Source organism: Lobosporangium transversale (genome assembly GCF_002105155.1).
Source record: "Lobosporangium transversale strain NRRL 3116 chromosome Unknown BCR41scaffold_40, whole genome shotgun sequence".
NCBI classification, from domain to species: Eukaryota; Fungi; Mortierellomycota; class Mortierellomycetes; order Mortierellales; family Mortierellaceae; genus Lobosporangium; species Lobosporangium transversale.
Window position 1 is genome coordinate 377,193 of NW_019029018.1, and position 24,747 is coordinate 401,939.

General features: G+C 39.5%; 9 protein-coding genes across 9 annotated transcripts; 2 read left to right on the forward strand and 7 right to left on the reverse strand.

Moving 5' to 3' along the window:
• Positions 1-813: 813 nt before the first annotated feature.
• BCR41DRAFT_412203 (hypothetical protein) lies at positions 814-1,439 on the reverse strand. The gene has a single exon (XM_022029467.1). The coding sequence runs from the start codon at positions 1,388-1,390 to the stop codon at positions 1,139-1,141; it is 252 nt and encodes an 83-aa protein (XP_021878160.1). The 5' UTR covers positions 1,391-1,439; the 3' UTR covers positions 814-1,138.
• Positions 1,440-2,057: 618 nt separating this feature from the next.
• On the reverse strand, positions 2,058-2,417 carry BCR41DRAFT_292255 (hypothetical protein; the record flags this gene model as incomplete). The annotated part of the gene is made up of 1 exon (XM_022020364.1): positions 2,058-2,417. A coding segment is annotated over one exon (360 nt), but the record flags the coding sequence as incomplete, so codon positions are not given.
• A 985-nt stretch (positions 2,418-3,402) lies between these two features.
• On the forward strand, positions 3,403-5,129 carry BCR41DRAFT_424744 (hypothetical protein). The gene has a single exon (XM_022030484.1). It carries the CDS (start codon positions 3,587-3,589, stop codon positions 4,898-4,900), a length of 1,314 nt encoding a protein of 437 aa, XP_021878162.1. The 5' UTR covers positions 3,403-3,586; the 3' UTR covers positions 4,901-5,129.
• A 207-nt stretch (positions 5,130-5,336) lies between these two features.
• On the forward strand, positions 5,337-7,001 carry BCR41DRAFT_388849 (hypothetical protein; the record flags this gene model as incomplete). The annotated part of the gene is made up of 3 exons (XM_022028047.1): positions 5,337-5,530; positions 5,621-6,303; positions 6,543-7,001. Exons 1-3 carry the CDS (start codon positions 5,440-5,442, stop codon positions 6,999-7,001), a joined length of 1,233 nt encoding a protein of 410 aa, XP_021878163.1. The 5' UTR covers positions 5,337-5,439.
• A 295-nt stretch (positions 7,002-7,296) lies between these two features.
• BCR41DRAFT_159054 (hypothetical protein) lies at positions 7,297-7,847 on the reverse strand. The gene is made up of 2 exons (XM_022019641.1): positions 7,465-7,847; positions 7,297-7,323 (listed from the first exon to the last, which is right to left on the reverse strand). Exon 1 carries the CDS (start codon positions 7,708-7,710, stop codon positions 7,477-7,479), a length of 234 nt encoding a protein of 77 aa, XP_021878164.1. The 5' UTR covers positions 7,711-7,847; the 3' UTR covers positions 7,297-7,323; positions 7,465-7,476.
• Positions 7,848-11,627: 3,780 nt separating this feature from the next.
• BCR41DRAFT_373555 (hypothetical protein) lies at positions 11,628-12,260 on the reverse strand (the record flags this gene model as incomplete). Its single annotated transcript, XM_022026793.1, has 3 exons — positions 11,628-11,771; positions 11,866-11,979; positions 12,117-12,260. 3 exons carry the CDS (start codon positions 12,258-12,260, stop codon positions 11,628-11,630), a joined length of 402 nt encoding a protein of 133 aa, XP_021878165.1.
• Positions 12,261-16,507: 4,247 nt separating this feature from the next.
• On the reverse strand, positions 16,508-19,011 carry BCR41DRAFT_360057 (hypothetical protein; the record flags this gene model as incomplete). Its single annotated transcript, XM_022025297.1, has 8 exons — positions 18,751-19,011; positions 18,376-18,521; positions 18,139-18,217; positions 17,688-17,745; positions 17,480-17,584; positions 17,062-17,230; positions 16,798-16,926; positions 16,508-16,610 (listed from the first exon to the last, which is right to left on the reverse strand). Exons 2-8 carry the CDS (start codon positions 18,519-18,521, stop codon positions 16,508-16,510), a joined length of 789 nt encoding a protein of 262 aa, XP_021878166.1. The 5' UTR covers positions 18,751-19,011.
• A 2,019-nt stretch (positions 19,012-21,030) lies between these two features.
• Positions 21,031-23,675, reverse strand: BCR41DRAFT_388851 (pyridoxal phosphate-dependent transferase). The gene is made up of 5 exons (XM_022028048.1): positions 23,592-23,675; positions 23,253-23,363; positions 22,579-23,157; positions 22,237-22,451; positions 21,031-22,116 (listed from the first exon to the last, which is right to left on the reverse strand). The coding sequence occupies exons 1-5, from the start codon at positions 23,665-23,667 to the stop codon at positions 21,091-21,093; spliced, it is 2,007 nt and encodes a 668-aa protein (XP_021878167.1). The 5' UTR covers positions 23,668-23,675; the 3' UTR covers positions 21,031-21,090.
• Positions 23,676-24,358: 683 nt separating this feature from the next.
• BCR41DRAFT_399614 (hypothetical protein) lies at positions 24,359-24,671 on the reverse strand (the record flags this gene model as incomplete). The annotated part of the gene is made up of 2 exons (XM_022029078.1): positions 24,359-24,457; positions 24,522-24,671. 2 exons carry the CDS (start codon positions 24,669-24,671, stop codon positions 24,359-24,361), a joined length of 249 nt encoding a protein of 82 aa, XP_021878168.1.
• Between the last annotated feature and the right edge of the window lie 76 nt (positions 24,672-24,747).

The following is a 24,747-nucleotide window of genomic DNA, read 5'->3' on the forward strand; positions in this document are numbered from 1 at the left end:
ATCATGATGATTTTCACTTGCATTTGTACCGTTGGTCTAGAGCACATGTCCCAGGATATTTTTGAATTAGGGTTCACCATAACGCTGGAACAATACACCAGCGGAAAATACATCGTACCAGCCAAGTTGATCATCGAAAATAATAATAATGGCAATAGCAGTATCTAGACGGGCGACCCGTGGCTTCACTGATGGCTGCACTAGTCCAATGTTCTATCTTATGGGCTCGTTTATCTCGTTGAGGGAACCATCTCGAATAGAGTTGCTGTAAACGATAGTTACAAACATAACGAAATAAGTTGTGAATAGACCCAGATAACTCTCCTGTCCACCATGGTCATCTTAGTCTTTGAACTTCTGGCTCGTGTATCAGCTCGTTTGTCTATTCTCTTTTCTTTCCCTCTCTATTTTCTTTCTTTTTTTCTCCTGTTGCGTTTTCCATAATTTGCGATGTCAGGAAAAATGCACTTATTAGCTCAATTAGCCAGGAGATTGGGCGAAGTTCAAGGAAATCTGATTGTCTCTTTCTCGTAGCAGAGAGAGAGCACTAGCTCTCGATGCTGTTACCAGCCGCTATCTCTTCACGGAGATTTTCCATCCTACGGGTGATACTCTTGGATGCTTTATCAGCATATAAATATTTCGATGATTGATTTTTCCCTTTTCTTCATTTTATTATTTATTCTAAGCAAGTGTTCATATAAAAAATTACCTGGACCATAAGCGCAACTTTTGGTTTTTGGTGTGAAGCTCAATACATAATTTGAATGCATTCACGAGGGGCGCTTGATCTATAAGCATATCGGCCCAATCCATTGCATCGGAATCCTGAAGTCTCGATGGGGTTCTTTACGGGAAATGAGGCATCAACTTTGAATTGAGGCAGATATGCGGATGCTAGTTCGATGGGTAATGGGATGCTGTGTACTCCATAACATGCTCGTAAGTCTCACAGATACGTGGGGGGAAATGTACTTGGAGAACATTTTCGAAGAAGGTGATCCAGCACCCCATCAGGAAGAAATAGAGAAGAGTACCCATAATTTCAGAGAGGATTTGAAGAAAATCACTTTGAAAATCAATTATGCAAAGGGATTATTACCTTTGCAAAATTAAAGATCAAATTAAAGATGACAAATTAATGAAGCAAATTTATTAATGACTGAATCTGCACGATGGACATGCCTTTTTCAATCCCTGCCTGCATCAACTGCATAGTCTGTAATTTGATCTCTTTCTCCATCCTTTGTTTTTCAAGCTGATCCTGTTTCTCCATCTTTTGCTTCTCTCGCTCATCCTCTTTCTCCATCCTTTGTTTTTCAAGTTCAAGTTTCTGGATTTGTCTTTCCAATTTTTGTTTCTCGAGCGTCATTTGCTCTCTAATCTTCATTTCCTCCAGCTCCAGCCTCTTCAATTCTAGATTTTCTTTGGCTTTAGATGAAAAATATTAGAATACATATCAATTGTATACGTTGATTATAAAAAATAAAATTGCCTCAACTGATTGTTTAGGCCTTACCACTAAGTTTTCTGTTGTTGAGAAGCTCAAAAGCTGAGTGGAATGATTTCCTTGGCATCTTCGAAGAACCACTCGGATTTAGTGATGGTCCTTTTCTGCGTTCTTCTATTCCTTGGGACCACTTCCTGGAGATCGGAGACTGCAATGATTCAATACCGGGCAATTTCCGCTTCCGTTTACTATGCAGCACAGGCGATGAGGTGGAAGAGATGGAAAGGTCACTTATGTCGTCTATATCAGAATCCTTGTTGTTGTCATCATTGAGGTCAATGCCCTCTCCTTTTGTTCCCAAGTCAGAATCAATGCCAGTACTAGAGTTATCATAAAGGCTATCATCAAAGGTGGTATGAACTAGGGTGGTATCTCCAAGAAACTGGCCATCCTCAGTCGCTTCTTGATTTCCAATCGGTTTGTTGAAACCTACAGCCTCCTCCTCCTCCTTCCCCTCTTCCTCTTCGACGATCAATCGATGACGTGAAACCTTTTCGATGGCTTCCCTGCCACTTCCTGAACCATTTTGCAATCCGGTGGTTAATTTGAACAGAGGAGTGATATTTAACCTATGACCAAAGAGAGCATCCATTCTCGCGTAGCAGATGCACATCTTTTCGAGCTTCTGCTTAGTTGTGTAGATCCCTTTTTTGTGATCCTCGTCAGTCACACCAAATCCTGTCTGGTTTTCCAACTTTTTAGTTTCTGTAAAAAGCTTAAGATGTCGATGGAAACGCTCGCGCATAGATTTGGTGTTTAGTGAGAGTCTACCTTTGTTTTGCTTCGACACAACTTGTGCCAAAGTTGCCCAGCCTTGACTGGAGGCCTGTCGAGGCATGCCGAGAACTGTTTGAGCTTCAGAACCAAAAACTGACTTGAAATTTGGGGGACGCTCTAACCATGTCAGAATGTTCTCGATATCCTGCTTTGTGAAGCGTTCTTTGGATGCCTTTGCAGTCGAAGTCGACGCTTTGAAAGAGGAATCCGTTGCAGCAAAAACTTGGCCAGGTTGCTCACCATACTGTGACAAAGTGAGTGACTGCGAGATTTCAGATTGCTTCATGATGTACGAATGTGTGAGTGATTGTAATTGTGTGCGCGATTATGTGTGTGTGTGATCGTGTGGTTATGTGTATGTGCAATTGTGTGATTGTGTAAGTGAGAAAGGTCAGAAGAGTGAAATGTACCAAGGGACATTCAGGAGTCGCAATGCGTGTCTATGGCCTATTTGGTGGCTGTCTTTTTGCCTATTTATTTGGCCTATTTATTTGGCCAATGTTCCAAATTTCTTTGATCAGTTAAATTGGTTAAATTGGCTAATTTTTTTTGTGTACAACAAGTAAATCACAATCTTGTGTCCATGGGCGCTGATATGAATCTACTCAAAGGTTCACCTCTATTCGCGAGGACAAAATTTCTATTGGCTTCACGGATCCATCCCTAGGCATTCTTGCGTCAATTTTGAGAATACAGTATCAAAGAAATCACGAACCAGATCCACTATCATGAGCGATATAAGCGCTGCACCATATAGACCCATATAGCGTATACGATGATTCAAATTACCACTCACGTGGGGCAGACGAGATCTTACAGTACATAAGATATCGTCTGTCCAGAAATAAAGAACCCTCTCTTTGTCCTATTGAACTTTAGTTCCATATTACATAGTAAGTTATATCAATTAGGTTAAAACATTGCAAGCGCCAATCCAGGGGGAAATCACTTGAACCACGAAAGAAAACTTTCTGTATCCCACAAGCTATCAATTAATGAGGGAGCCCAGCGCAACGGCTGTAAAGTATCCGTATAGCTTGAAAGGCGAAGACCGCTCTAAATCTGTGTACATCTGGACAAGAAAATTAAACTGTCCAAACTTCGCAGTGCTAAATCATATCAAACGGAACCCTCTATAATTGACTGATGTCTAACTGAGCCTCGAGCACATGCGACTACTTTCAATCAAGCATCACAAGTTTACTGCGAGCCAATTCACCATGCTCACTACAAAGTGTCATCACCACCTAAAAAAGAAAGAAGAAAAGATAATCTCAACTCCATTCCATCCCTTTTTGCATGATGGACAACCTCAAATTAAATCCAAAAATCATTTTGATTATTGGTGGCTTCCTAAACCGGAAGGACCTTCTACGTTGTATTCGTGTCTCCAAGACCTTTCACGATACTCTTGTCGGATTCATTTGGAAAAAAGTCCTCGTTTGCCATCGCACAAGACATTTTACTAAGGAAATGGTGGAGGAATATAAGAAATATATTGAAGAGCTTGGGTTTCTTCATAGGTTTCCCGACGTATATATATCATTGAAAGGGCTTGATCGCCTCAAACACATCAGTTATATTATGGGAGAATATTATGACCTGTCCTATCTTTCCTATCTTCCCGATCTCATCAAGGCTCACGGATCCACAATTACGAAGCTATCATTTAAGCAATCGACTTTACGAGAGATATGGGAAGCAGCACTAGAATGCATCCATCTTGAGGACCTAACCGTTTGTCGTATGAGACTAAGCAGTGATATCGTGGATTTATTTTTTCAAATCTGCAAGAAGATTAAGCGCTTGGATATGCAAAATGTATATCTCGATGGGCTTCCTTCCAACTTCTTGAGCGACAACACGGACAAATTCATCTTCTCAAATGTGACCACACTAGCCCTTTGGGATGTCGATATAGACCTGCCTCTATCGGAGACGTCAGAGTATTGCCTCAGCATGTTTATTAAGAGATGTCCGGGATTGCAGTCACTGCAACTTGATGGATATCAAAGCAATTTGTACGCGGCAGCATTCCTTCATCATTCCTTCACACTGACAAATCTATCAGAGCTATTTATTGACTGCCGCCGAGGCGAGGCATCAGTAGTGGATATCTACGGTCCCATGTATTTAAACGACGGGGATCTGGCGGCACTTCTCAGACAGATGACTGAACTAAGGCAACTACGTGCTCCACATTGTGGTTTTGGCCCAGCTTCCCTTCGAGAATTGCTAGCAGAAGAGCAAGAGAGCCTGGAAGACGGACGTAAAGTACTAAAGAGAAGGAGTCAGAGGCTTTGCGATACAGTTGAGGTGCTGGACTTCAAAATATACAGCAAAAAGACTGAAGATGTTGCTGAATCGATCTTATCCAATTGTCCACGTCTGAAGAGTTTCTATGGATCTAGAGAGTTCTCCAGCACCCCATCCTACAGCCCATCCTACAGCCCATCCTACAGCCCATCCTACAGCCCATCCTACAGGCCAGCCACCCCGTCTTATGACCCATCCGACAGCCCAGTTAGCCCGTCTTATAGCCCACCCTATAACCCATCCTACAACGCAGCCAGTCCGTCTTTTAGCCCGACCAACCCGGTCTCTTCTCCATGATACCCCGGATCATACATCATGATAAACAGTAAAGTTAAGTACTGGATCTAGTCGCTTCTAGTAAAAGCATGTCAAACTGCGTTGGGCCAGAGCCAGTTTTTGAAGAGTAGCGAGTTTACGCTGTAGCACACCTGTTTTAGAATATTCAGAAGTATTGAGTGAAACTAGATATCTATGCTGACGACTGAAATATGAAGTTTGCAAACCAGTAAAATTAATATGAAACAACGAAAGTCCTTTCAAATAGCATGGAAACTGTTGAATATATGCAATTTCCCATGAGGAATCCATTAATCGCTGGTGCTCAGCTGATAAAGACTTATTTTCATGAAGGAAAGTCGGTCAAGGGCTAAAAAAAAAAGTTCAGCACAAATTTGCAGGGCGCGGTAGAACATGGGGGCAAAGGGCGTGGCAGGAGCGAGTCAGTACGTTTGCAGTTCTATTCCACCATGACCACCTCTATCCACTACGAAATACCACCATCACTACTAAAAAAAAAGGAAGGACAATCTTAACTCCATCCCATCATCTCTCATTGCATGACGGGCGACATCAAACTGAATCCTTTGGAGATTCCAGAGATCATCTCACTTGTTGGCGATTTCTTGGGTCAAGACGACATCATTAATTGTATTCGCATCTCAAAGACTTTCCACAACACACTTGTCGGATCCATATGAAAGCGCATTTTTGTGGAAGATGATTCAGGGTATCCCATAGGGAGAGCACTACAGAACAACAAGGAGCACATCGAGGAGCTTCATTTTTTTATTCGCCTATCAGAAGATTACAGGTCATTGAAAGACTGTAGCCGCCTCAAGCGGGTCAGCTACCAAATACCGACACATTCTTCAATCTCGAACGACCTTCTCGAGCTCATTAAGACCCATAGAACCACAATCACTCACTTTTCGGTTATGTACGAGTATTCGGGTTTGGGAGAAATATGGGAGGTACTGCTGGAATGCACCAACCTTAGGATCTTGGAGATTAACAGCTCGAATATAATCGAAGAAGAAGTCGATCTATTTTTTCGAGTCTGCAAGAAACTTAGACGCTTGGAAATACACACTGTAACGGTCTCTCATCTCCCTGCCAACTTCTTGAGCGACGACACGGATACATTTGTTTTTCCAATTGTGAAATTAATCGTTGATAATATCCAAATACTCAACCCTCCATATCCGCATACATCGTCATATTGTCTCGGCATGTGGACTAGGAGATGTCCAGGATTAGCATCATTGCTCTTCTATCCCCCTCAAGGGGTCCCTGAGGCCATAGAGATAAAGCAAATAGGCATTGACTTCTACAGGGCGGCATTCTTTCACCGGCCCTGCACACTGACAAATATCTCAGAGCTACACCTTTACCGCGTGGATATAAAAGACGAGGACATGGCGGTGATACTCAGATAGTTGACGGACCTTAGGCTACTACATGCTCACAACTGTGAGTTTGGACAGCTCTCCATGCGGGAATTACTAGCAGAGGAGCAGGAGGTTCTTGAGGATGGATACATAGTACTGAAAAGGAGAGAGCAGAGGCTCTGCGTTACTGTTGAATCACTGGAATCAATAGACAAACTGAAAGAACTGATGGCATTGTTCAAGCGATCCTATCCAATTGTCCACATCTGAAGCGCCTGAAGGGGTCTAGGGCTACAGTGAAAGAGATTACTTGTGGCGCAGAATGGGCCAGTACCGGCCTCATACATTTGGCCATCGACCTTGAAGCAGATGTTAATCAAGAGACTACAGAAGGCATGGAGATGCAGCGTGTTGTGTTTAGACAAATAGGCAGGTTGACTCGACTGAGGATCCTTGAGCTGACAGATTGGTTTTCACAATCGGAGAAAATCAAGACACTAGACTTGAGGCTAAGAGCGGGTCTAGATGAACTAGTCGACCTGAAGAGTCTACTTAATTTATTTTTCTTACGCGATAAGCATCAACAAATGCAGCTTGAGGATGCAACGTGGATTGTAAGCAATTGGCCGAGTATCAAAGATTTGTATGGGGTTGTGAGCAGCGATCCAGACACATGCAGTTTAGTAACAAAGTTGCTCCAATCCCACAATGTTACCATTCAGCGGCATTAACAAAATAAAAAATGTTATCGTAGATCTTGAGCAAAAGACAGTTACTTTACAAATGGGCAGTGTTATGAGTGCAACAATGAAGCCATATTGTAAGAATGTTCCGAAATGGCCATAAAGTATTATTATTATTATTATTATTATTATTTTCATCGAGAACAGCCACTACAACACCTCGGTTTAATTCCTCTCTTCCTCAGCCTTCTACAGCTCTCACAAGGATTCATTCAGCTATAGGCCTAGAAAAGTAGTTCAGCCATCACTTGTTAGATGAAAGTCCGCAGCTCGGCTCGACAGACTAGGATCAGATTTCACAAACACTTTTCTAGACAGTATGGTAACAAGTTCACCTTGCTATCATCTATACTAAATTTTCAATTTTCAGAGTGCATTTTAACGCTTTTTTTTTTTTTTTTTTTACACTGTTTTATTAATGGATTGCTTGCTATCTAGCTATCTAACTTACCTGGCTACTATTCTAAGCTACAAGAAGCCAGACTCTTAGCCACCTTGGAAAGTGCTTTCCTTTGTCACCATCGAAAAGTCTCTCCAAGATGTTGTCCGGAGCACACCACGTGGAGGTGGTCTGGCATATCGTGCTCCGTTGGTCAGGCCCCATGGCCTTGCAAACGCCCGCACACACACACACACATATATTTACCCATTCCCATTCCCATTCCCTTTCCCAGTCGAAGAGGCTCCGCCACCGCATGGCTCATTCAAGAACCAGCGTAGGCTCATGCCCGTTCGGACCCACCTTAGATATGCATCGATTGTTGCATCTTGGATGTGCATTGTTGCTATGTTAAGAGTGCTTTGTGTTAGTAAGAGTTTTTTTTTATGTTTTTCTGGCTTGAGGTTTTTTTTTGTTTTTTTTATGTTTTTCTGATTTATGTTTTTTTTTTTTTTTTTTTTTTTTTTTTTTGGCTTTTCTTTTCTTGACTTTTTTTATTTTTCTTTTCTTGGATTAAGATTAATTTATTTGGTGTTTTTTTTTTTTTTTTTTTTTTTTTTTTTTTGGTTTTTTTTCTTTGAATTATCTTTATTTATTTTTCATCGTTGATTTTTCTTGTTTTTTGTTTGTTTTCTTTTTTTGTTTCTTTGTTTCTTCTTTTGTTTCTTCTTTTGTTTCTTTGTTTTCTTTTTTTGTTTCTTTGTTTCTTCTTTTGTTTCTTCTTTTGTTTCTTTGTTTTCTTTTTTTGTTTCTTTGTTTCTTCTTTTGTTTCTTTGTTTTCTTTTTTTGTTTCTTTGTTTCTTCTTTTGTTTCTTTGTTTTCTTTTTTTGTTTCTTTGTGATTTTGGATTTTTTTTTTTTTTTTTTTTTTTTTTTTTTGGAGGCGTTTGTTTTGGCTTCATGGATTGTTCGGCCTTTTTTTGGTTTCGTTCTTCAGCTAGTGGTGCCGAGCTTTCAGTACCAGCGCCTTTTAGGGTGTGCTGTGGGAAATGGTCTGGCCATTATGGAGTTGCTCGAGAGGCCTTTGCCATCTAGTCATCATGCCCAGGAGGCGGGCTGGCCGGTTGGTCATTAAGAGCTGATCGAATGTGGTAGCCCGGCCATTTGTCTAGGGCCGTTTGAGCAGGACCGTTTGGATACAGCTGCTTGTTTGAGTGCGGCTGTTTGGGTGCGGCGGCTGTTTGAGCGCGGCTGTTTGAGCGCGGCTGTTTGAGCGTGGCTGTTTGAGCGTGGCTGTTTGGATGCGGCGGCTGTTTGTTTGAGCACGGCTGTTTGGATGCGGCAGCTTCGCTGTGAGCTATAAAGCTCCAGCTGCTTTCTATGGGTTCATGTCGTTTACAGTCTAATTGTGGAATGAAAAGAAAGAGATAGGCAGGGAAAGAAACATCAGAACAAGAACAGTGCAGCACAGAGCAAGAAGGTTGAGAACTTCAGTAGGAGTGTGTATTTGGAGAGTGTTGCTTACCTTTAATCTTGGTTGAGGAGGCCGATGGTCGAGGAGACCGAAGAGAAAGAGAAGAGAAAAGAAAAAAAAAAAAAGAAGAGAGTCAAAATTGGCTTTTTTTATTATTTTTTATGTTCGCGAAAGAAGAGGAGAAGTGATTGGATTTCAAAAGCACGATGTACTAAGTACCTTGCTTGCTGTACGCTCAAGAGCGACCAATAAAATGCAAACAACAACAATAAAAAATAAAAAATATACGTGTCTTTGATGTCATCTGTCATATTTCATATGATAATGAAGAGACTCTCACGATTAGAGATGGGAAAAACACTCTGTCTTCAAGACTCGCAATAAAGGCCTGTCCACAACCAACCAGAGCATGAGCTACATTGATCTCGAGTTATTTACTCTTGTTGGTAAAGGGAATCATCTTCTCAATCCTCTTCTTCTATTCTCTTTCTTCGGCCCTAACAAGAGATGGGATGAACTGTACTTCGGCAGATTGGCGTTTTTCCAGAGTGTGATAGAAAATAACACATGACAATCCTCAGAATACTTCTGCGCCTTTTTTTTATTTTTTGTTTTTTATTTTTTTATTTTCATGCAAGGCAATATAGAATATATAAAGATTAGTGAATAGCTGATTAGGCGGTGCGTTTATAATTCCTTTGTCTGAAGGTGAAATAAAGTATAGATATACCAACATTTATGTATCGAAAATTTATAAAAGCACACAATCGTATCGAAGGAATGACGTGTCGTATCTCTTTGGCGTTCTGAAAAGGAAAAAAAGGAAAAAAAGGAAAAAAAGGAAAAAAAGGAAAAAAAGGAAAAAAGGAAAAAAAGAAAAAGAATCTGCTCGGCGAAGCACAGTTCTCACAATAGTCTATCCTATTCCTTGTTAGAAATGAAGAGGGAGAAGAGAAGAAGAGAATTAAGTAGAAAGTTAGACTGGTAGTGCCTGATGGGCCCCATTGCCAAGCAAAAAAAAAAAAAAGGTACTCGAGCTTAATGCTGGTGAAAAATGGGAGTATGCGAGTGTTGATAAGCTATTGTGCATTGAATCCTGTCCTTTTACTTTAGTCGCATCACACTGCTCACTGTCCTTTAGTCTCTCTTTGTTGTACACCATGCAAAGAGAGCAATGTGGCTCGTGCTCTTGTTTGTAGACAGGCAGGTTGTTGTTTGTATGATTTTGCAGATCATTGAGGATAGAATGTTATTAATGCTCTTTCCATCCCACCTTCACCCGTGAGAGTTTTTTCTTTCTCCACCTTGCAAACATATGAAAATCGACGGATGATATCACAGGTGCACTGATTATCCAATTTTAATATCCGCTATGCCGCTTCTTCTTTTTTTTTTTTTTTTTTTTTTTTTGCACACATGTTCTAGAGCGCAAAAAAGCATATCCATTATTCACTCAATACTTTGAAATCGCAAATTGGTTTCACTTCAGAGCGATGTCAAAAACCACTGATCGCACATCCCTTCGCCCTTTACTCGCGAGTGCCTTCGATAAACAATAGACTTTTTACTTTTCTTTTCCTTTTTCTCCCCAACACGCAGCAACTAAGAAGTAACAAAAGAAAAAAATAAAAAGCAAATAACAGAAAAACAGAGAAAATTATGGGATAAAGAAACACAACAACAAGACAACACCTGTCAAAGTAACTACAGGCTCCCTCAATCAAAGCAAACACAGACTCCTCCAACCAAAGCAAACATACCCAGCCTCAACCAAATCACCAAAGGCAGTGCCAGTCATAACAAACACAGGGCGCCTCAAGCAAAACAAACACGCTAAAGGCACCCAAAAAGCATCCAATAGCCTACGCATATCAAGACTACGAACCTCTAAAGCACGAAAGCAAAAGTCTTTTTGGCTAAGAGTCTGGCCGTCTTTGGGATAGGATGCATCTCAGGAGTACCAATAAACATTGCTTGTCTGAAATATTGGTAGATTCTTGTCCTTGATCAGTGTGAGCGCAGTTGTTCCTTCAAAACTTATCACAGGAATATGTCAATAAGTAGTAAACTATCTTAACCTTGCTTAATAACGCTCTGCCATTATACATAGAAGGTTCAGCCTATTCCAGATGCGACACCCCCCTCCCAATGACTTTCTGGGTAGGATTTTCTATTCTATTTTGAATAATTCCATCCGATTTAAGAAATGAAACGAGAAACATATGATTCTGAATTTTTAAATTGGTTTTTAGGTCGTCTTCGCGTCTCAATTCAATCGTATCCTAAAAAATAGTCAGAAAGTCAATGGGAGGGTATACAATGTAGCACTTGAGAGCGTTTTGAGATCATCCTTGCTAAACTTTAACCGGCTAATGAATGTAGATTAATTATGTGAGCACGAGCCATATTCAGCGCGTCCGAGAAGAGGTATTTGGTGATAGTATATATAAACAAATAAACAGGGTTGATAGATCGGCAAGCAAATGTGAATGTGAAATGTCCAATGTCAATAAGCTTCAATAGTCTCGATAGATGTGGCCGTGCTAGTCCTGTTATCATTTTTGTCTCTTTTAACTTACAGTTCAGCAGGCCAAGTAGACTAAAGGGTAACTATTGTGGATATTTTCCGTCTCGCTCCCTTTATTAACTATACTCTCCGATGCTGGTCAATATTCTGAGCACTACTCAGAATAATAGTGTGTTTTTTAAAATGTGAACGCACTACAGCATAATAGACATCTGAAACGGGACACAACTACCACTCATAGCCCTAAGTTAATGATAGGGATATCGCATTGACACGGCTTGACAATATAACTGGGGTCATGTAACTGTGTAAGCAACTGAGCACATAAAATTTTAAGGTATGCTACTAAAACGAAAAAGAACAATGCGCGATATCGTTTCTCGAAAAAAAAAAAAAAAAAAAAAAAAAAAAAAAGAACAGTTGTAGAGCTATTTTATTTTAAATACAGGAAAAGTAGGGTCAGTAATCTTTACCTCTTTACAGGTTGAAGGTCTTTCAGAGGAATAAGGGCTGCACTGGTAAAGGCAGATCTGATCGTGTTTTAATGTTCTTTCAACAAATGCACAAAATCGATTACTGTAATCAGACTAAAGAACCAAAACCTACCGATATGATCGTTATATAGCTATCCCACTCAGAAAGGAAGAAAAATGGATGTGTCCTTTGTTTCGACCATCTACCAGGCGCCATTCGGGCAGGTAAGATTGTTATGTGGCTCACTAACAACAGCAGTGGAATGGTAAACAAGCAGGAAAATTTTAAACGTTGTGCCCATGCACATTCTTTGGTATGTATGCACGACGGAGTAAAAAACATGGATGCTCTTTGCCTTTAAAGTAGCCTCTCTTATGCTACAGCCTAAACTCATTTTAGACTATGTACTGCTACTGCCACTGTACCTGTTGTTATCATTGTTTTTTATTATTATTATTATTATTATAAACAAGAACCACATCTTTACCGCTTGTGCTATTTGAGCACGTTTGTTTAACTCTCAGGGTAATATAATACGCCTAAGGGCTAATCAAGAACAAAACAATGAATCCATCTCTGGCTCCTCCTAGCTCTTGTAGCCTTTTCGTTTATTATGGTCGTCGTTCTGTGCGATAGACTTAACTTATTCTTACTCTTTTTTTTTCTTTAAGCTGTTTGACCGACTGGAACAGGTTATGTTGATTTTACAGCTGCATATATTAAAAGGTAGGGAAAGCTCCGAATACCACATTTTTAAAGCGCTGACCAAAAGACCAAAATATAAACTGGACATTGTCCAAGTCATATAGTCAACAAATATGTGTGTGTCCATTGAGACTAACCGACTATGTGATACGCCATAACTGAGGGCGTCGCGACGGATTGGGTGAGCGTGGAGAAGACAGCGTGAGTACAAAAAGCTATTAAAAGGGGAAGGTGACAAATCAATATCATGCCTGGCGATTCTGGTAACAGATAATAAGGATCGCATCTGGAATAGGCTGAACCTTCTATGTATAATGGCAGAGCGTTATTAAGCAAGGTTAAGATAGTTTACTACTTATTGACATATTCCTGTGATAAGTTTTGAAGGAACAACTGCGCTCACACTGATCAAGGACAAGAATCTACCAATATTTCAGACAAGCAATGTTTATTGGTACTCCTGAGATGCATCCTATCCCAAAGACGGCCAGACTCTTAGCCAAAAAGACTTTTGCTTTCGTGCTTTAGAGGTTCGTAGTCTTGATATGCGTAGGCTATTGGATGCTTTTTGGGTGCCTTTAGCGTGTTTGTTTTGCTTGAGGCGCCCTGTGTTTGTTATGACTGGCACTGCCTTTGGTGATTTGGTTGAGGCTGGGTATGTTTGCTTTGGTTGGAGGAGTCTGTGTTTGCTTTGATTGAGGGAGCCTGTAGTTACTTTGACAGGTGTTGTCTTGTTGTTGTGTTTCTTTATCCCATAATTTTCTCTGTTTTTCTGTTATTTGCTTTTTATTTTTTTCTTTTGTTACTTCTTAGTTGCTGCGTGTTGGGGAGAAAAAGGAAAAGAAAAGTAAAAAGTCTATTGTTTATCGAAGGCACTCGCGAGTAAAGGGCGAAGGGATGTGCGATCAGTGGTTTTTGACATCGCTCTGAAGTGAAACCCAATTTGCGATTTCAAAGTATTGAGTGAATAATGGATATGCTTTTTTGCGCTCTAGAACATGTGTGCAAAAAAAAAAAAAAAAAAAAAAAAAAAGAAGAAGCGGCATAGCGGATATTAAAAATTGGATAATCAGTGCACCTGTGATATCATCCGTCGATTTTCATATGTTTGCAAGGTGGAGAAAGAAAAAACTCTCACGGGTGAAGGTGGGATGGAAAGAGCATTAATAACATTCTATCCTCAATGATCTGCAAAATCATACAAACAACAACCCTGCCTGTCTACAAACAAGAGCACGAGCCACATTGCTCTCTTTGCATGGTGTACAACAAAGAGAGACTAAAGGACAGTGAGCAGTGTGATGCGACTAAAGTAAAAGGACAGGATTCAATGCACAATAGCTTATCAACACTCGCATACTCCCATTTTTCACCAGCATTAAGCTCGAGTACCTTTTTTTTTTTTTTTTGCTTGGCAATGGGGCCCATCAGGCACTACCAGTCTAACTTTCTACTTAATTCTCTTCTTCTCTTCTCCCTCTTCATTTCTAACAAGGATAGGATAGACTATTGTGAGAACTGTGCTTCGCCGAGCAGATTCTTTTTCTTTTTTTCCTTTTTTCCTTTTTTCCTTTTTTTCCTTTTTTTCCTTTTTTTCCTTTTTTTCCTTTTCAGAACGCCAAAGAGATACGACACGTCATTCCTTCGATACGATTGTGTGTTTTATAAATTTTCGATACATAAATGTTGGTATATCTATACTTTATTTCACCTTCAGACAAAGGAATTATAAACGCACCGCCTAATGCTTAATCTTTATATATTCTATATTGCCTTGCATGAAAATAAAAAATAAAAAAACAAAAAATAAAAAAAAAGGCGCAGAAGTATTCTGAGGATTGTCATGTGTTATTTTCTATCACACTCTGGAAAAACGCCAATCTGCCGAAGTACAGTTCATCCCATCTCTTGTTAGGGCCGAAGAAAGAGAATAGAAGAAGAGGATTGAGAAGATGATTCCCTTTACAACAAGAGTAAATAACTCGAGATCAATGTAGCTCATGCTCTGGTTGGTTGTGGACAGGCCTTTATTGCGAGTCTTGAAGACAGAGTGTTTTTTCCCATCTCTAATCGTGAGAGTCTCTTCATTATCATATGAAATATGACAGATGACATCAAAGACACGTATATTTTTTTTTTTATTGTTGTTGTTTGCATTTTATTGGTCGCTCTTGAGCGTACAGCAAGCAAGGTACTTAGTACATCGTGCTTTTGAAATCCAATCACTTCTCCTCTTCTTTCGCGAACATAAAAAATAATAAAAAAAGCCAATTTTGACTCTCTTCTTTTTTTTTTTTCTTTTTCTCTTCTCTTTCTCTTCGGTCTCCTCGACCATCGGCCTCCTAACCAAGATTAAAGGTAAGCAACACTCTCCAAATACACACTCCTACTGAAGTTCTCAACCTTCTTGCTCTGTGCTGCACTGTTCTTGTTCTGATGTTTCTTTCCCTGCCTATCTCTTTCTTTTCATTCCACAATTAGACTGTAAACGACATGAACCCATAGAAAGCAGCTGGAGCTTTATAGCTCACAGCGAAGCTGCCGCATCCAAACAGCCGTGCTCAAACAAACAGCCGCCGCATCCAAACAGCCACGCTCAAACAGCCACGCTCAAACAGCCGCGCTCAAACAGCCGCGCTCAAACAGCCGCCGCACCCAAACAGCCGCACTCAAACAAGCAGCTGTATCCAAACGGTCCTGCTCAAACGGCCCTAGACAAATGGCCGGGCTACCACATTCGATCAGCTCTTAATGACCAACCGGCCAGCCCGCCTCCTGGGCATGATGACTAGATGGCAAAGGCCTCTCGAGCAACTCCATAATGGCCAGACCATTTCCCACAGCACACCCTAAAAGGCGCTGGTACTGAAAGCTCGGCACCACTAGCTGAAGAACGAAACCAAAAAAAGGCCGAACAATCCATGAAGCCAAAACAAACGCCTCCAAAAAAAAAAAAAAAAAAAAAAAAAAAAATCCAAAATCACAAAGAAACAAAAAAAGAAAACAAAGAAACAAAAGAAGAAACAAAGAAACAAAAAAAGAAAACAAAGAAACAAAAGAAGAAACAAAGAAACAAAAAAAGAAAAAAAGAAACAAGAAGAAACAAAAGAAGAAACAAAGAACAAAAAAGAAAACAAAGAAACAAAAGAAGAAACAAAAGAAGAAACAAAGAAACAAAAAAAGAAAACAAACAAAAAACAAGAAAAATCAACGATGAAAAATAAATAAAGATAATTCAAAGAAAAAAAAACCAAAAAAAAAAAAAAAAAAAAAAAAAAAACACCAAATAAATTAATCTTAATCCAAGAAAAGAAAAAATAAAAAAAGTCAAGAAAAGAAAAGCCAAAAAAAAAAAAAAAAAAAAAAAAAAAAACATAAAGAAACATAAAAAAACAAAAAAAACAAGTAAATCAAAAGAAAAAAATAAAAAAAAAAAAAAAATAAGTATGCTCGTGTCAGCGTCAACGTTCATGTCTTGAAAGAAATGGCTATAATCCACATGAGGATGTAATAAACAAATAAAACAAAAAGCTTACAGCCTTGTTAGAGCAGGTGATCCAGTCATGGTATTCTGGAGGAAAGCAAGATCGCCAATGGATTATTGTTGCTGGCATATTGCTCTGTTTGGTATTGCTTCCATGTTGAACTGTTGCTGCCAAACCATTACTGCCAAATCCATTGTTACCAATCCATTGCTCATGCTGCTATTCAAACCATTATTATTATTGAGGCCTTATTTAATCACTCATGCCATTCGAATTGAAGGGTTGTCCGTCATGGCAGGCTTTTGAGCGAAAGACTGAATGGGTTATTGGATCCAATTGTAGGTGTTCCTGTCATTTGAGGGACATCAGCTGTTGTTGATATGGTTGTTTATCGAGTTCATAATGCCATCTGCTGCTGTTGCTGCATCTGTTGCTCACATCTGCTGGCGCATTATTCTTGCTGTTGAAGTTGTTTGTTGCTGAAGCTGTGCTGTTGGAACTGAAGGTAGGGGTTGTTCTTCGTGGGTTGCTGTTGAAGGAAAGCATTGTTGTTGCTTGAAGCCATTCATGGAAGAGAAAGCATCAAGATTGTTCCCATTATTATTGTTTTGGCCGCCAAAGTCATTCCGAAAAGTCAAAATTGTTCTGTCAACTGATTCGCTGGCCTAAATGCAATAACAAAAGGAGCAACATATAAGAGATCAATTACCGATGGTCCGCAGCGATTCATCTAGAAAATACCCAGACATGTTTCGCATTAGACTTTTTGCATACTTTGAATCTGCTTCCCAATCTTCTGTCAATGAAAGTTGGTTGTATTTTTCAACATTCTTTCGTCTGTCCTCCTCCTCCTTCATGCTCAGCTCAGTGCTTTTTGGATATCGTCTTCTTCACTGTTTCATTATATAGCGAAAAAAAAAAAAAAAAAAGAAATGTAAGTGATCGCATACAAGAGGAGAACTCGATTAGTTTACTAAATGTCCATTCGGACTTTGATAGCGATACCTTTTGCGCTGGCTGGATTCACGTGCGGTACGTTTGCTCTCCTCGATCGCACGCTGCAGGTCACGATCATCATCGATAGCTCCAGGACGCTCATAGACAGGTGAATGATCGTCTCCATATGTCCTTCCGCTCATACGGTCACGCATAGCATTACGAGACCGTCGCTCTTCTTCAATCGAGCCTCATCAGAGAGTAGGGCTGTAATATCTTTGGCTTTCTGACGCACTATAGAGAGAATGACGATTATTGATATATTATATATATATGCAATAATATGAAGAAGTATGAAATTAGAAAACTATTCATATATCCTAGCAGACCTTAGTTGATCTAAAGTAGGAGAGACGAGCTTAAAGTAGCTTGAGCGAACCTACTAAGCAGAAGCTGCTTCAGAGGCCCTATTATGCTCACTACATACCATTTGATCCTTGATCTTTTCCTTCTTCATCGATATACTGGAACTCTTTAAGAGTCTTGACGATATAGATATTTTCACGGGCATATCGGACCACATTCTCAGATCCTGTATCACATTGATTGTAATTTAAGCATAAGACTCTAGTGTTAGTAAAACAATTGAACTTCTCGCACCACAGCCCATTTCCTCCGATCGATTTTAAAATAACTTAATTTTCCAAAGACTACATACCAACATGAAGTTAGATAGTCAAGAACAGTCAAGGCCTATAAACGGACGAAAAATGATACATGTGGATTAGATAAAGGTCAAAAGATATTAATTAGGCAATCGAACTTGCAGCTAAATAGATTGATCAATTCGACTCCAAGTATTGCAGCAATAGCAACTGCTACTACTGCAGAAGCGTAGTATGGGCAGACATAATGTTACTTAGGTACTGGGAATGCTCATTGAATTTCGGTCACCCTTTTTTTTTTTGGGAGCTCTTTAGTCCCAGCTCTTCAATGCTCATAATCTTTGTCGTGATCCATTCTTCCAATACATCCGCCTTTGCGCCTTTAGTTCCTGCTCTGTACGCCATGCTGTCTCCAAGTCCCGAGTCACTATTTAAAAAAAAGTTCCAGTACGTGAGGAGAAAATAATTGACAAGGTTTTACCTTGAAAACATGTCGCCAATTTTTGCCTTTGTCATTCATGCGCTTATCCAAGATCTCCATAATCTCAAGAAAAGCCTGCCTGTAAAAGCATCACGATAATATATGTCAAGAGAAAAAAAATAAAAGAATAAAAAAAGTACATTGTTTTAGTTGGGTTGTCATGTGTTGTAATTGCGTCAATTCCTACACATTGTAAAATCATTCATGTTTCATGAGAAAAGAAAAAATAAAACTTACTGATTAAAGGTTGCAGCAGCGAGTTCATTCATCTGTGTGCCACTTGGTCCCCAAGGGTCGTTTGAGGTTGCTTCTCGAACCTTGGCTTGCATGTCTGTATAGCCTTTGGAAAAGTTTTTTACTGCAAACAAATGATTTTGATTCATGCCACAGGAGAAAAAAAAAAAAAAAAGAAAGAGAGAGTTTAATGCCTGGAAAGAGAAATGTGGTTCATAATGAACCAACCCCGTTTACTGTTCATTCATATCCCAGGAGATAAACTAGAAAAAAAAAAAATGGCGGCAAAGTAGACAATGTAGAGAAAAAAAAGAAAAGAAAAAGAAAAGGCTTCCTAGCGGTGGATGGATATTACTACTTTGTGTAGGAGAGTCTTACATTGAGCGAAGTGTGCTCTTGGCGGCATATTTTGGAGTAGCCGACATGGTTGTTGCTATGTATAAATATGCTTGTGTGTGTGTGTGTGTGTGTGTGAAAATGTATGTGTATGAATGAATATGAATATGAATATGAATATGTGGGTGAGTATGCGAATACAGCTGTGTCAGTAAGTGTGAGAGAAAGAAAGTGAGGGAGAATGAAAGGAGAGCGAAGAAAAGGAATGGAATGGAATTGTCAATTCAAAAAGGAGTGAAAAAGAAACAAAAAAAAAAAAAAAAAGAAAAAGAAAAAGAGTGTCAAAGCAATAAAAGAAAGACTTTTAATCAAAGATAACCGCTATGTTGTGTTGCAGACTAGGACGAAGACTAAAAGGAAGGACTAGGGATGGCCTAAAAGGACTAGAAATCTTTTTTCTTTTTGCAAGTGACCTCATGAGTGATGGGATTGGTTGGAGAAGATGATTGTTTGTTACGCGCGCTCTTTTTTACTTGTATGACAGACAACCTTTTTCTTTTTGACTCTTCTCTTTTTCTTTCCATCTTTCTTGCACTTCTATTTTCCGCTTTGTGTTCCCCCCCCTCCCCATTCTGGCATCCCCCACATCTTCATTTCATAGCCTTTTCGTCTTTGCACTCATGGCCATCGCTTAGATAAATAAACAAGAAAAAATAATTAAAATAAAGAGGCGCCCCAACATCAAAAAAACAATGCTTTCCCTCTATAAATGTGAGAAATTAAAAAAAAAAAAAAAAAAAAAAAAAAAAAAAAGGCTCCCTTGCAGGCAGACATTAATATTTTTTTTTTTTAAAAAAACTCTCTCACCCAGGCACAAAGTTTTTGATTTAATGATAATGTTGACGTGAGAGAGTGGGAGAGATGAAACCTGTTGTTCTAATTGGACAGATGAATGCAAAGACTCTGATTGAGTTTCTACACACATTTATTACACATGTATCTATGAAACATGTAAAACCCTTTTTGCAATAAATATATATATATATATCCGTTACCACTCCGGACACAATCATTTGACCACCTCCCAATAATGCTGAATCCGTTTGGTGGCTGATTTTTTGCCTTTTCATCCATCCATAACAAGCAAACTAACTGGCAACAAAGTGAACCAAAGCTATTTACAAGGAGAAGGCAGAAAGAATGAAACGTGGAGCTTATCCAAAAGTCCAAAAAGATGAAGCAAATGGATCCTGCCAACGGAGCTGCGAAAGACGACATGACTATCCGGAACTATGCGTTATAGAGCCGTGTCAAGATCAAAAAGTTATGACAGGCTTCCACAATAAATAGAGCCCTACACTCATGGCACAACGCCATTGCCTATCTTCTAATACAGGACTCATTTCGCTGTTGCTCTTGCTGTTCCCCGTCCACTCTACTAATGTTGAACAAGTGACATGATTGAATACTTGATTAAACTACCAATATATACTCTATGTACATACATCCACCCTCGTTTCTTAAGATAAGCCTCATTTTCTATTGAACATTGATATATCGTTCCGATTTACAGAATGGAAAAATTAACATTGATGAACTATGAAGCCTTATACTTGCTCAGCTTTGTTTCGGAGGGTTTTGGATCACTTGACTAGACCTGTCCATGCTTTGAAGACATAGTATTGATATGCACCAAAAGAAAAGAGAAGAATCTTTAAGGATCTGTTTTACTCACCTTGCCCTTCCTTTCAAGCCTTCGTTCTTAATTCACTGAAATAAGGCTTCTCGTTCTTTGTTAATATGATATATATACCAAGGTAAAGAGCGTGACCATTCTTTTTTACTTTTTAATTTCGAAAGCAGCGGAATATTTTTAGATCCCACAATTAATTTCTGTAATGTACGACAATGTCCTGTTCTAGCTTAAAGAGCAGTCTCGTCTCATTTAAATAAACTATTCTCCCGTGGCCCTCAAAAGATCCCTATCAAAAAAGCACGCATCATTGCCACGCTCAATTGATGGTCACATGACAATCATCGAATCTGAGTGCCAAGGTTGATCCGCTCTAAGCTTCAACCACTTTGCAAGATCGCAAATGAGTTTCTTAAAGAAGCACGCGACTCTGTCATTCAGTTGGCATCTGGGTTATCGTGCGCCGAAGGGAACTTATAGTCCTCTTGATTAACGTAAAAAAAAAATCCATTCGATCTTTTTATTTTTTATTTTTCTTTATTCCTTTCTTTACCTTGTCCTTTTTATAATCTTTTTTTTTTTTTTTTTTTTTTTTTTATTCCTTTCTATATGATTAATATAAATGTATACTTTGGATTGATGGATCTATTATTATTATTATTATTATTATTTCTTTTTTTGGTACTCTGTTAAGCGCGGCAACAGACAGGAATGGGTATAGTCTTTTCAACAAGTTCTCCACATTCCAGAATCTCATCTACAAGCATTACAAGGTCCAGCTCCCGGATCGTCGGTGGGTTCAACACAACACGGAAGAAAATGGGCAAATAACGCCCCAAGGGTGCATAATCAATCATGAACATCCCTCTAGTACGGATACGTGCATGAATGGCCTTAATCACCTTTTCCATCCATGCTCTAGCCTCCTCTCGCTCCTCAGGATCTGTCAAAATTAGACCATGGTCTACTGGTCTAGCAGAAGAAGAAGAAGTAGAAGGCTTTGGGTCGCTATCGATTCCTGCGTGGGCCGTTGATAATGAGGCTGATGAGGCTGATGACATTGAATCAGATGACGATAACGAGACAGCAGAGGAATTCGATGGTGATGTCCTAGATGAGGAGTCATGATGTCCATAAAGTTGACCTGTAATACTGCTGTTGATTAAGGACGCCTCTGACTCTGCCTCTATGTCTGTCTCAACTGCAGGGGCAGTAAAATGTGGCAAAGCAGAGGAGATGTGTTGCTCCTGCTGTTGTTGCTCAGCTTCATTCTTCCAGAGGATCTCTGTACCTTGCCAATCAATGAGTCGACTACCTCGAGGTCGGTACCAAAAACAGACTTGCAACAGACTAGGTTGAGAGCTCTTTCCATTTTCATCTCCATCTCCAAGACGCAACATCTGAATCCTCTGTCCATGATAATCATCTTGAGTTAAAATCTCGATAAATCGCTTCACATTGGAAAGTGATTTCTCAACCCTGGCTTGATATCCAAGCTTGCCATAGTACTTCCATCCCAAAAAGAATTTGATGGCATCTGACCGACGGCCACATCCTAAGGTTCCATCACCTAGATCGTGACTTTGATCATGAAAAAGATAGTTTGCTTTAAGCGCATTCGCACGTGGAAAGATGGATGAATCCTTAACAAGTAATAATGAACACTGTAGAGGTGTTTGAAGCATCTTGTGAGGGTTGATTGTAATCGAGTCAGCCTTTTTTTTAAAAAAAAAAAAAAAAAAAAAAAAAGATGAGAGATGGTTAGTTCATCCGTCTATGATAAAAAAACTTTTTTTTTTTTTTTTTTTTTTTTCTTAATTAAAATATAACCCTACCATTTCTGAGCCATCCAACAAAGTCTTTGCCAACTCGGGAACAAAAATGGTACAACCTCCCCATGATCCATCGACGTGTAACCAGCAGTTGTACTTTTTCGCAATTTCACCACAAGGGCGAATCGGATCGAATGCGCCCAAGACTGTTGTTCCTGCAGTGCAATTGATGAAGAAAGGTGTATGCCCCATTGCAATATGTTCTTGGATCAAGCGCTCTAAGTAATAAACCAGACAAATGAGGAAAGAAAAGAAAGGGAAGAGAAGAAGTGTAAGAAACAAAAACCACCTCACGAACAGGTAAAATGATTTACAAAAAAAAAAAAAAAAAAAAAAAAAACTCACCTAATTCTGAAGGAATCATCGCTCCAGTTGAATCACAGGGGACACAAGCAATGTTCTCTGAACCCAAGCCCATAATAACAGCTGATTTCTCCAACGAATAATGCCCTGCACTACTTGTGAAGGCAATTAGTTTCCCATAGGTCGATGTTGATGATGTTGGTGATATTAAGGACAAGGTAGATGGTTCAGCTAGGGTGATTCCTAATTGTCTCTCCAATTCACGCCGTTCCTGAACAGACCATCGAGGAAAATACCCTCTTTTTTTAATTTCCGGAAACAATACGTTCCTGGCTGTGACCATTGCTAATTGATTACTGGCACTCCCACCGGGACATGAAAGTCCGCCTGCTAAGGGTCCCGTGAATCCAAAGAGACGAGCAAGGGCTCGAGTAACGTGGATCTCCATCATTGTGAAAACAGGTGAAACATGATACACATGAGAGTTCCCGTTCAACCCTGAAAGGAGAAGTTCGGACATGACTCCAATGGGAGAAGAACCTGCATAGAGCTTATCCATGAACCGAGGTGAGAACGTATTGACGCTGTGCTTCAATGTTTGTGTGATCGTTGGAAAGATTCCTAGAAAAAAAAGGATCTCAGGGAACATTTGTTAATTGAGGTTCCATGTCTGTTACACACACATACATTACCCCTGTTTATTTATTTTTTCTTACCTTGAGATCCTACACCATGATCCGGCAATGAAAAGTCCATGATCCGCTCCAACTCTTCAGGCTCTTTGTAATCGACCAACAGACCATCACTCGCCCTGCTTTGGTCCATATCTGTAAAAAAAAAAAAAAAAAAAAAAAAAAAAGGTGACATTTGTCAGATTGATAGGGACAGATTGTCAAGGACAGATCAGATCGATCGAAGGAGGAAATTTTTTATTTTCGGATTGTCCAAATTTGAAAACATTAGCCATGCGCGGTGGAAATTAACGTGAGTCAACCGAATAAGATAAACAAAGTGACAGAATAAAGAAGGGGAAAGTTTTACAACTTGAATCTTACATTCCACTAGGAGATCTTTCATTCGAGTAATGAGAAAGTCAAGCTCCTTGGCATCTTCACACAACTCGGCTGGCATGTCTTTTTTTTTTTTTTTTTTAACTTTGAAGGAGAATGTGAGATCTGAATGAGTAAAGCAACACAATTAACTTTTAGAAAAAAAAAAAAAAAAAAAAAAAAAAGAAAAGAAAAGTGAAAGATAAAAAGAAAGGTGGAGCAGTTTGTGAGAAAGGAAAGAGAAAAAAAAGAGAGGAGAGAGAGAGAGAGAGAGTGGAGAACATCCCCATTTTTAAAAAAGAGATCGCTACTTTTACTATAACTAGCAGCGGAGAACAACAGTAGCAACCTTGTCTACGTGGACATGATTGTATTATACACAACGGTGTATGTTTCCTATTTTCCTGTCCAAGTTGACTTCCATTGCAATGAGGGATTCTCAGTCACCCAAACCAACAAACAAAAAAAAAAAAAAAAAAAAAAAAATCATTGTCCATCCAATAGGGAATCAGCCCATTATTTATTTTTTTTTTTTTTTTTTTTTTTTTTTCATTTTGGCAATCTTACGATACCCGCCCAAAAAAACATTCGGCTTTGCTTTGCCCAATAAGAAAATAAAAAAATAAGCCAAGCAGTGGTCGGTTTAATAGTCTGTTAACATGTATTGTTTATTTTATACAAGACTAAACATCGGCTAGAGATCAAGTAAACAAAACGTCGTAAAGTCTACGCAAACTTCATCATTCGATCATATTTTTTTCCTCTTCCCTTTTTTAGAGACGAACAATAGCTGCTACGCCTCCTTCCGATCCCACAGCCTCGGCTTCCTTCTTGAACCAGTACTCCTCACAATCATCCTTTCCAACCCCGGACTCGTTTGTGATCGTCAAGAAGGTCACTGGCCGATCCGTCACAATCATAGGGTGATGCCATTACATTCGGCTTATAATTCACTCCTTGGCTGTTCTTGACCGTAAAGGCCTTCAAGGTCGTCAAATCAGGTATCCTTCCCTCGGATCCCTCTTGATCTTTTGCCACCACCACTACAAATCCACCATTACCATCTCCACCCATCGGAACAAACATCTGAGATGAATAGGATGTCTCTCTAGCAATCGCACCCAATCTCCTGGGTTTCAATGGGCTTGTAACATTGGAAGAT